Below are 11446 nucleotides of genomic sequence, written 5' to 3' on the forward strand. Positions count from 1 at the left end.
CAGATGATGTATAAATCTCAATTTAAAAAAATTGACCCGTATGACTGGTTTTGTGGTCCATGGTCACAAATTTCACTGCTTCCATTCCTTTAACTTGAAATCTTTGACTTACCAAGTCAGTGAACGCATGGAACATTTTATAGCCCACAAAAAAAAAAAAGTTGACAATAGTTAACCAGAGTACACATAAAAAAAAAAAAAATACAAAAAAATTAACACAATACCATGCCATAGTTTCAGCATTTCATGTTTTAATTTTGCATGTTTAATTCTTCATTCCAGCTGCACTCCAAATCTACAATATTCTGAAAACGTGCACAAAAAGGTTTTAGGTTTTCCTTCCTCCTGCCAGAAAACAAAAAATAAAATAGAAAAAAAAAATAATAAAATAGAAAACATAACTATTACTCATGCAGAGTATAGAGGAAACTGTTCTTTTTAGCAACATCATATGACCCCTTTAATAGGTCAATATAACCCTTGTAATTAAATTATTATTACTGTGTTTGGTAGTGACAAATTTGGGGAGAGGACAAATATTCCAAAACTTTCTGAAAATACAATATGAGAATTAACTGCACAATTACTAGAAATGTTTACCTTGGATATTATACAATTTGCATACATACAATACATTTTTCCCCTCAAGATGTTTCCAACTCTGACTTTGGACCAATTCTGTAGAATGGCCCATATAATAGTTATATTAATAGGTCACACTATGTGCAGTGTGAGGACCAAACCATATCTCCAGGTGAAGATATTTTGTAAATTTCTTACCGTAAATACATCAAAACTTAATTTTTGATTAGTAATATGCATTGCTAAGCACTTAATTAGGACAACTTTAAAGGCGATTTTCTCAATATTTAGATTTTTTGCACCCTCAGATTGGGCTGCTTATACTTTTTTATAAGTATAATTATATAATTAGGACAATATTACAATATTTTTGGTCAGTTTATAATGTAATACATTTATCATAATGTAATAAAATCTTGAGCTCAATGTAATAATTATTACATTTTGAGAAAATTATTACATTATGAACATTTTATTACAATAATAATGTAATACTTATTACATTATGTGCAGTTTTACATTACGAGTTGCTACACACCCTAAACAGTCTCATTCAATAATACAGCACAGTACAGAAAAGATCTGACACTACTTCCATCCCATCAACTTGAAATCTTTGACTTACCTGCACTCCCCAAGAGCATGGGACAATTTATGAACATTTTATAGCCCACAAAAAAAAAAGCAAAATGTTGGCAAAATGGTAAATCGGGGAATATATATTTATATAAAAAAAAAACAAAAAAAAAAACACAATAGCATACCATAGTTTCAGCATTTCATGTTTTAATTTTGCATGTTTAATTCTTCATTCCAGCTGCACTCCAAATCTACAATATTCTGAAAACGTGCACAAAAAGGTTTTAGGTTTTCCTTCCTCCTGCCAGAAAACAAAAAATAAAATAGAAAAAAAAAATAATAAAATAGAAAACATAACTATTACTCATGCAGAGTATAGAGGAAACTAGTGTTAATTCTAGAAAGTTCCTTCTAGTCATGTAATTGATCAGTAACTCAAGTCGCATCATCATATAAATGTCAATTGGGAATCCTCCAGTCTGGGCTCTACACCACAGGGTTAAAAAAAAATATTCTCTCTAAAATAAATATTTTCAACTCATTATTATACCAGTAATGTAATTTATGCAGAAACTGCAGCATCTCCCATCCCTCCCTCAAACAAAATCTCCAACTTCAGGATAAAGAAGAGAAAAAAAAAAAGACAATATTGAGGAATGACAAATATTCAAACGTCCAAAAAAAAAAACCAGCTCACAGATTCAAATCGATCTGATGCAGAAAACGGAGCTTATTCTCTAAAGCTCATTTCTAGGATTTTAAAATCTGTAACTTCCTAGAGTTAAATTAAAATAAATAAATGTTTGATATAGGGAAAGCGGTCAATCTATAATTAGTATTTGCTCTCTTTTTTATTTGTTTCTGTTTTTATAAGAAAAATCTGAGATAACAAAAACATTTATGCGTTTTCAGATTTTTCCACTTTCTCCACTGTCACTTCTATACGGTAATGTTAACTGACAAAATATGCAAAGAAAAAAGACATTAAAAACTGTACGCAAAGGGATTTTAAAAACATTTTCATGAAATAAATAAATAAAATACTTGTGTATATCCATGAAGCATAGCTTGGGGTGGGTGAAAGGAAAAGTTAGGTTGAAAATACTTGGTTTCCTTTTGCACTTAGAGAGCGTAATGTGATGGAGGAGGAGAAAAGGGGCGGTGGGGTGGCGGAGAGCATCAGTTCGCGGCCATTCCTGTAGCCTCGGATGAGAGTCTGAAATCACAAAAGACAGCTGTCTTTACACGTGTGCGCAAATGGTTTCAATTCAGCGGAGACAAAAACTAGCAAATGGACATGTGGACTAGAAGCCTACAATACAGCCCAGGTTAAAGAAGTGCACTTCCGTAATGTACTTAAAGTGCACTAATTTTGTACTTAATATACTAAAAGTGATTCTTTAGTACTTCTTAAGATAAACTTAAGTTCATCTAAGTGTACTCAACTGTGCTATTTTGGGACACCACTGGCCTGTAGCATGAAGCCGGTTTCAGTTTTTACTCGGGTAAGTTCACGCTTAGTTTGAGCAAACCGAGTTTTCAGGCTCAAGAAGATTGGTTGGTTTTGAGCGGGTTTCATTGCCATGGTAACTTACGCTACACAGCTAACCTGCTCCGGAGCAGGTTTTATTCTGGGTTAGAGATCGCAAACCCAAACTTGACCAATCAGCTGTGAGCAAAGTGACATATCTGATGCAATTAAGCCACTCCCCCGTATCTCTTGCTCCAGATTAAATCAGTTTAGAGTATCAGAATTTGCTGCTAATTATTTATTATATTAATATCATATCAATTGTAATTATTCATAATTATATAAACTTTTAAAAACTATTATGAGCTGGCAATTAATATTAAATTTGCATTTGAATTAATTTAAATATATACATTGCCTATAAATAAGTTTCAATATATAAAGCTTTTAAAATGACTATGTATTTTCTTTTGTGCTCTTTGCTAAAGTATATAAATTATTAAATTTAGCTGATTCTTTTGCATAGCCAGGTATTTTCTTTCTGCTGACTTCTCAAACATTTGCTGCAGCAGCAGTGTTTATTCCTGCCTTGTAAAAGCATTTAAATTAATTCTATTTTTAATAACAACATCTATTAATTTTGAATAGAGAAGTGAATTGCGCTGACTCTCGCAAGAAGTGAATCGATCTGACGCTCTCCATGTTCCCTGTGATTGGCTGTTTGCTGCACGCGTCACACTTTCAGGTTAATCACAAACTCTGGATCAACCCTGAGTTGACAGAGAACATTTATATCGAGCTTTGTGAGCCCAGTGAACCTGATTTGTTCGGTTTCGTCAACTCTAAACCTACTCTGAAACTTGGAGTTTGTTCATCTCGCTTCGTGCTACAGGCCACATGAATAGGAACTAAAATGCACTTTTAACATACTATCTCTATTTAAAAAAATGCATTTAGTCACCATTTGTAGTATACTTGTGTACTAGTGTATGAAAGATGGGTTCAAGTGTACTACAAGTGGTAACTAAATAAATTTTTTTTAAATACAGAGATAGTATGTTAAAAGCGCATTTTAGTTCATATTCATGGTGTCCCAAAATAGCACAGTTGAGTACACTTAAGTTTATCTTAAGAAGTACTAAAGAATCACTTTTAGTATAGCAAGTACAAAATTAGTGCGTGAAAATAGAGCACTTTAAGTACATCATGGAAGTGCACTTTCTTTTTTACCTGGGAGCACACAGAGCAGGTTCGTTACCGTGCGTTGATTAGGTACTCGGCCAGACTGATGCTGGCAGGTGAGCCGGTGATGGTGACCTGTCGGTCGGTCGAGCCCTCCACTGGATTGGCGATCTTGATCTGTGCCCCTGACATCTGACGAATCTCATTGATCTTGGCACCTTGGCGGCCGATGATGCAGCCAATCAACTGTCAGGAAAAAAACAGTAACATTGTGAAAAATTACTACTACTTAAAATAACTTCACTATTTGAATATATTATAAAATGTCATTTATTCCTGTGATGCTGGATCTTCAGCAGGCATTACTTCAGTCTGCAGTGTCTAATATGCTGATTTGCTGCTCGAGACACATTTTATTATTAGGGGTTCAAGCACGTAGTGCTGAAACCTTATTGTAAATGTGAGGATTTTTTAATTATTATTCTTCTCCGGTAAAACTGATCGTGCAGACCCAACCGTAAGGCCTAAAGAGCTGAAACTTGTCAGATCGTAGTAGTATTGCTCGCTATCCAAAGACTTGCCCCAATCGGCCTAAAGGGGGCGCTACAGCACAAAAAACTAACATTTCAGACATTTTTGGCCGTAGCTCTTACACCGTTTGCCGTAGACTCAAAAACTTGACATCGTTAGAATCCTTGGGTCAATGTGAACAAAAGTGGTCAGATTCACTCTACGACATACGTTTTTTCCGCAAAATTGAGTTATGTCCAAAACCTATTTTTACGAACTAGTCCTAGGTTTTTCGCCCGATCGGAACCAAACCAGGGCAGAAATATTCTGTGGAGGCTGAATATCAAAAGATATAAAAAAAAGTTGAAATTTCAATTTTCGTGTGCAACCGTACGCAAAAACATTATATGCTAACTTTATCCAATTGTTAAATTTAGCTATAACTCTTGAACGGAATGAGATATCTTCACCAAACTTGGTACACGTGTATTCGCTCAATCTTTGGTCAAATAAAAAAAAATGTGCAGCTCTACCACTTGGTGGCGTTACAAGATGGAAAAAAACATAAAAATGGCTATAACTACGCAACCGTTGGTCCGATTGACTTGAAAATTGGTATGCAGTGTCTTTGTCACTTAGTAAAGTGGCACAAGTGTCTATGAGGACATTCGTGTTTCTCAAAAAACATGTCCGCCATTGGCCAAAGAAGTTTAAGCACCTTTTAGACAAGGTTAACAGAGGTCGACCAGAACGAAACTCTGTGGGCATGTTCGACTCATGGCCCTAAAGGTCTGTAAGAATTTTGAAAGAAATCGGCCACTGGGGGGTGAAATTGCGGTTTTTAAGTACATAAATGATTGTATATTGCTCGATTTTTCACACATACACTCAATCTTCATATCATTCGATAGATCTCCTCATGCTGAGCAACTTTGCCTCGAGAAACCACTGCTGTCAATCAAATTGTTCATTAGTTATTCTCAATTATATTAATAACCTACTTTTGCGAACTAGTCCTAGGATTTTCGCTCAATCTCGATCAAACCACTGCAGCACAATTCTCTGGACTCTCTAAATCAATAATTATTTTTTAAAAATCATTTAGAAAAGGGGCGTGGCCAAATATACCCAAGAGCCTATAAAACCTAAACGAAAACTCAACATTTTGCGAAATGGTGAAAACATGTGTCAGATGACTCGTAACAAGCATGCAAAGTTTCATGGAGATCGGAGAAAAAAAAAAAAAAAAATCATATATTCACACAAACACTAGAACTTCATACCATATGATATATGACAAGCATGCAACGTTTCATGGAGATCGGACCAAAGGTGGTGCTATAACAGTTAAAAAAGGCCTCAAAAACACAATATTCCTATAATAAATGTCATCATATTGCAAAAAAAAAAAAAAAAAAAGTTCATATATTCACACAAACACTAGAACTTCATATCATATGATATATGACAAGCATGCAAAGTTTCATGGAGATCGGACCAAAGGTGGTGCTATAACAGTTAAAAAGGCTTCAAAATTATCAATTTACCAAAAAAATTATCAATTTATAAAACAATTATCAAAAAAAAAAAAAGATGTTTAACATTGGCATTTGGACTGTTATAACATGGTCATTTAAAAATGTGGTCCTTATATAGTATACTTAAGTGCCTATAAATCTTAAAGGGGTCATATGATGCTGCTAAAAAGAACATTATTTTGTGTATTTGGTGTAATGAAATGTGTTTATGCGGTTTAAGACACTGTAACAGTTATGAAGGTTAAAAACAGTACATATCTATGCTTCATTTACTGAAAGTGCAAATACAACCACTAGATGCAGCAAAGGATCACTCATTGGCTCATTCTATCACTTATATAGTTCTTTTCTCAGGATTTATTAGGTACTGACATTCAGATGGTTTAAAATCATTATAGGGCCTTTTCGCATCGCTTTAGTTCCAGAACTAAATGTACAGTACTAAAGTACTGGGACGATTTTGCGCGAACGAGCTAATTTGGTTCTCGAAAAAGGCAGTCCGGTACTAAAATCGCACCCAGTTCCGGCGGTGCGAAAACGCCAAAAAGTGGGTAGTTCCACAATTAGTTCTGGTACTATGAAAAGGTTCCCGCGGTGCGAAAGGCCCTTAGTCAAACTTTAGTCAAAGTTTACCACTTCATTTAAACAGACATCAGTTTTCACAATTATGCCACATTAGGATTAAATTTAAACCTGAAAAATATTATAAACAGGACACTTCCAGCAAGCATTTTATTACCTGCAAGTAATTTCAAATATCTATATCTACAACATAATCTGTGTCTGTGTGTGTGAGCATGCTTAGCCTCTATTAAGTAATAGAGTGTGTGTTAAGTAATATAGTTCAACCTTTTCATTACTCTGCGTGTGTGTGTGTGTGTGTCATGATATTCTCCATCATGGATGTGTTCTGGTGTCAGCCATACATTTCACGTTGGCTGAGACCCCAGACAGCAGAGAAGCCATGAAGGCCTTTAAATGCTTGAACCCCGGTAATCGCTGCTTGCAGCTATATTTATTATTATTATTATTACTATTATTGCTGTGAAAAGTGTATTATCAACTTTTGTGGAAACAGTCCTAAAACTTAAGGATTTGAATAGAAAGTTCAAAAGTACAGTGACTGGAAATGGACATGATCGGTTCAAGGTTGCCAGGTTCATGCAGGTGTTTACACATAACTTTGTGGCCATGAGAAAAGGATGTTCCCTCAACACAGGATCTTGACATACAGATGTTGTTACATCGACAAAATGATCTCGTGGCCACAACCTTATGTTCCCACAAATCAATATGCTGCGTAGGGCTGTCACGATTACTGGAGTAAATTAGAGTACTCAATTTTAAGAAAATCCTGTTACTTTGTAGTGCATTGGGTATTGGGTAAAATGGTAAAAAAAACAGCAAAATCTATCAACTGTGTGGGAGCAATGCTGTTGTCGGTCATCATTTCAGAAATGAACTCCACAACAGCACATTTTACTGCTGCAGCATATGAAAAGGTGACATCCATCTTCCACAGATCTGCTGCCAGACACAGCATGCTGAGTTCACTCGAAGATTTACTTTATTAATTTTAATCTTGACTTGCAAACTCACTTTAAGCACAAGTCCAATATCGATGTCTATGATGTGCACTGTGGAAAAAAAACTTGTAGTATGTAGAGTATTATGTATAAATTCACACTGCATTGTTTTTCTAGCGCCACCCGTAAACTTAAGACATTGTAATTCCAAATTGGCAGATTAGTATTCCTTTTGATTTCATAAGGTTGTCATAACTCGTGCCATGTTTCCATGTTTACTCTACACAAATCAAAGAATTATAATCACTGTAGCATTTCATAAAGCCTTGGTCAAATTTTTAATAATGAGTGACCGAACAATTCATATTACACATAGTTTGGCAAGATGTAATAATTATCTCCTGGCAATATTATGCACTAACATAACTATTCTAAGGCCGTTGGCGCCCTCTGCAGATTATGCTGAGAGAATTTCACCTTTCAACATAATCATGAATCTGCAAAACTTGTGTAATGCTATGACTAGTCAATGCATATTAAAGTCACAAATATTATCCAATTTAATTCTATTACAGTTGTGTTACAGCCTAATGTGTATGACACGCATATGAAATAAGACAAGATAATTGGCAGATTACTCGATTACCAATATAATCACCAGTGACAGCCCTAATGCTGTGGCCTCAAAGCACTATGATGTTCCCACAACTTACACACAGCCACGACAAAACGAATGAACCAAACATGTCCCTTCCCAGTCACCGTACAAAAGAACAGCATTTATTTGAAACCGAAATCATTTGTAACATTATAAATGTCTTTACTGTGTCGCTTTTGATCCATTTAATGCGTCTTGCTGAATAAAAGTACTAAAAATAAAGTAAAATAAACAAGTCCAAAATTGGGAATGGTAGTGTAATTATTTACACTATGATACCACAATTCCACAATACTAGTTGCAACTGGTTGAAGTAAAACGTTAAAAGTAAAAAGTAATTAAGATGCATCTGAACACCATAATTATAATACTTTCCTACCCCTTTACAGTTAGCCCTATTATTGTCATCAGATTTTCCCCTCCTGAGAGCAAGGTGTAGAACAGTGGTCTTCACTATTTATTTATTTTTTCATGAGAGCCACACTGATAGGACAAAGTCAATAGGAGAGCCACTTTTTTTTCGCAAAGTATCAAAAGTTACATCCAGTCATAAACAGCATGTCTGCTTATCAATCGGTCATCCCTGAGCATACAATATGCAATGCAATATAAAAAGGGGGGGGGCATTCTTTATCATTTACCAGTCAAATTTGTAACTGAGATGAGATGATTTCCCTTAATGACTAAAGCAGGATTACCTTAACGCTGGGAAGACCGTAAGTTTTTTTTTTTTTTTCTACATTAGCCCATCATGTATCTAACCATCCAAAAGCACATTCGGTGTTAAGAGCTGGAAAGATTGTCAAAACTGGCAACTCTGCAGTGAGTCAGTGTCATGGACGTAAGGGCAGAGCAAGTTTAAATATCTTTTCTGGTCTATATTTACATTTTGTAATGCCACTGTTTATTATTTATTAATATAGGCTACTGTTAATTATTGCTTATTTTCTAAAATATAAATGATTTGTAATTGAGCAGAAGACACTCACACCATGTGTCGCGCTACGCTGGAACAGCTAAAAGTCTGTCTACACTGGACAAAGCAAATAACAAGCGACAAAAAAATCATTTGAACGTTGTGTCCATCAAAAATAGAACAAGGCATCAGTTTACTGACGGTTTAGACAACATCACTGATTATAATGGGTTTTATTGTATTTTCTCACGTCGCGCCACTCACGTCCGGCGTAGACACGGCGTGAGTTTTTTTAATGAGTTATGTTATAGCCCAGCTTGTTTTTAATGTTTTTATGAAATATCTGTATTGACTGCATGATCATATCATCGTATTAACTGCCATGCGAGCCACAAATTAAAGCTTGGCGAGCCACGCAATGAGTAACACTGGTGTAGGAAATGAAAGGTCAGCAAACTCACATCATTTGGAATGGTCAGTTCATGAGAGCCTGTCTGTGCAGTAGCGTCCATACCAGCTGCAGAACAGAGAAACACAATCACCATCAGCCAATGAAAAGATCAGACGCAGAGCAATAGTGTCTGAGAGACGGGATTTACCAGTGAAGCCTTGGCTGCTGGGGGCCAAAGGAAAGGGACTCTGCTGCATTGCCAACTGGTGGAGTTTAGTGAGCTGCGGAGACAGAAAACAGCATGCCAAGATATTTAACAGGCAAAACACTACATTTGTGAGTGCTCTAATGGGTTCAGACCCTTCTGTGTTACAGAGAATTGAGAAAACATAAGAACCGTCTCTTACATCAGGCTGAGGAATGGCATGTTGTCCCTGCACCGCATATGCCTGCAAAACACACGTTTGAGATGAAACACAGATCATTCACACACACACACACACACACACACACCGCAGGAGCATTAAAACACTCACCTGTCCTCCTGCAAAAATGACAGGCGATCCTGAGGGTTTGGGTCGGTAAGGGATGGTCACACCTTTGGGAGGCGACTGAAACGAGAACAGAGGGATGATGGGTCAGTCAATAATTCTAACAATCTAATCAGATTTAGCTTCAATAAGCTAACATTGTTTTTAGCTCTATGAACCAATTCAGCTCCTCATACTCAAGCATCACAGGGATGTTAGTGTGTATAATTAGCGAGCAACTGAGGATGTTTGTGAAGGTTCTCAGCACCAGAGGAAACAGAAAGCGCCCTGAATGGCTGAAGTCTGCATTTTTGCAAACAAGGTTTGCCAGGTTTGCGTAACAAAACCGGCCCAATTGGTAATCAAAACTACCCTAATCACAGCCAAATACAATTAAAATTTCCTCCAACATCATGCTCCAGGGGGTCCCACCTTGGTTGAACTCTGGCAGGGGATTTCGCTTCAATGCGCAGACTAAAGAAAATAGCTTGTGACAGCTGTATAAAATTAGCCCAATTCCAAAAATGGTGAAAACTATGGATTTGGCAACACTGAGCAAATAACACATTTTTGCAAATAATGTAAATCCAAATGTAACAAAATAACAAAAAAAAAGGGGCAGTCTTGGTTGTATGTATGTTGTATGTTGAGATGTGGGCGTGGCAGTCAAACATGTATGCAGATAAGCATGAACTTGCAGTACACTAAATGATTGATTTTACGTGTTTTACTTGATTACGTGTTAAAAAAAAAAGAAGCCAATTTTGAGGACTCATAGGAACTCTGTTTTGGGTGTACTACAGCAGAAAAAGTCAAAGAAGCCAGAGTCAAGGGTGAGAAGGTGAAGTTTTACCTCCAGCATGACCACACAGATCTGTTTGACACACTCGATGATGGACAGCGGGGTCCCAGCGATAGTAATGGCTCTCTCAGTAGAGTTAGGCAGCATGTCTCCAGCCACCTGTACCTGAGCTCCTGTCGACTACAGACAGAAACAGAGCTTAATGGTCATCTTCACCAGCCAATAAAGCCCTTCATTTCCCTCGTGACGCATTTCAGTGGAGCACAGAGTGACCTCGCTCACCTCCCTGATCTCTTTGATCTTGCAGCCGCCCTTGCCGATGAGCGAGGTAAGGGATGGTCACACCTTTGGGAGGCGACTGAAACGAGAACAGAGGGATGATGGGTCATATAATAATTCTAACAATCTAATCAGATTTAGCTTCAATAAGCTAACATTGTTTTTAGCTCTATGAACCAATTCAGCTCCTCATACTCAAGCATCACAGGGATGTTAGTGTGTATAATTAGCGAGCAACTGAGGATGTTTGTGAAGGTTCTCAGCACCAGAGGAAACAGAAAGCGCCCTGAATGGCTGAAGTCTGCATTTTTGCAAACAAGGTTTGCCAGGTTTGCGTAACAAAACCGGCCCAATTGGTAATCAAAACTACCCTAATCACAGCCAGAACTAGCGAAATCGCGTTTCAGGGGAAAATGGCTATCAAAATCTTTAAAAAAAAAAAAAAATAAATAAAATAAAAAAATTATAAAAAAAAATAATAA

General features: G+C 36.6%; 1 protein-coding gene across 1 annotated transcript in view; it reads right to left on the minus strand.

The window, feature by feature from the left end:
- Positions 1 to 1348: 1348 nt before the first annotated feature.
- The window catches only part of LOC107753413 (poly(rC)-binding protein 2), an 18095-nt gene continuing 7997 nt past the window's right edge, over positions 1349 to 11446 (minus strand). Inside the window, exons 7-12 of the mRNA XM_016569547.1 lie at positions 9890 to 9964; positions 9761 to 9802; positions 9562 to 9634; positions 9424 to 9479; positions 3891 to 4060; positions 1349 to 2377 (exon numbers count right to left, since the gene is read on the minus strand). Of these exons, the coding sequence (XP_016425033.1) occupies positions 2341 to 2377; positions 3891 to 4060; positions 9424 to 9479; positions 9562 to 9634; positions 9761 to 9802; positions 9890 to 9964 (453 nt within the window). The 3' untranslated portion in view covers positions 1349 to 2340. The remainder of the gene's footprint in view (positions 2378 to 3890; positions 4061 to 9423; positions 9480 to 9561; positions 9635 to 9760; positions 9803 to 9889; positions 9965 to 11446) is intronic.

The sequence above is a fragment of the Sinocyclocheilus rhinocerous genome, unplaced genomic scaffold (genome assembly GCF_001515625.1).
Source record: "Sinocyclocheilus rhinocerous isolate Xijiao unplaced genomic scaffold, SAMN03320098_v1.1 scaffold5187, whole genome shotgun sequence".
Taxonomy (NCBI): Eukaryota; Metazoa; Chordata; class Actinopteri; order Cypriniformes; family Cyprinidae; genus Sinocyclocheilus; species Sinocyclocheilus rhinocerous.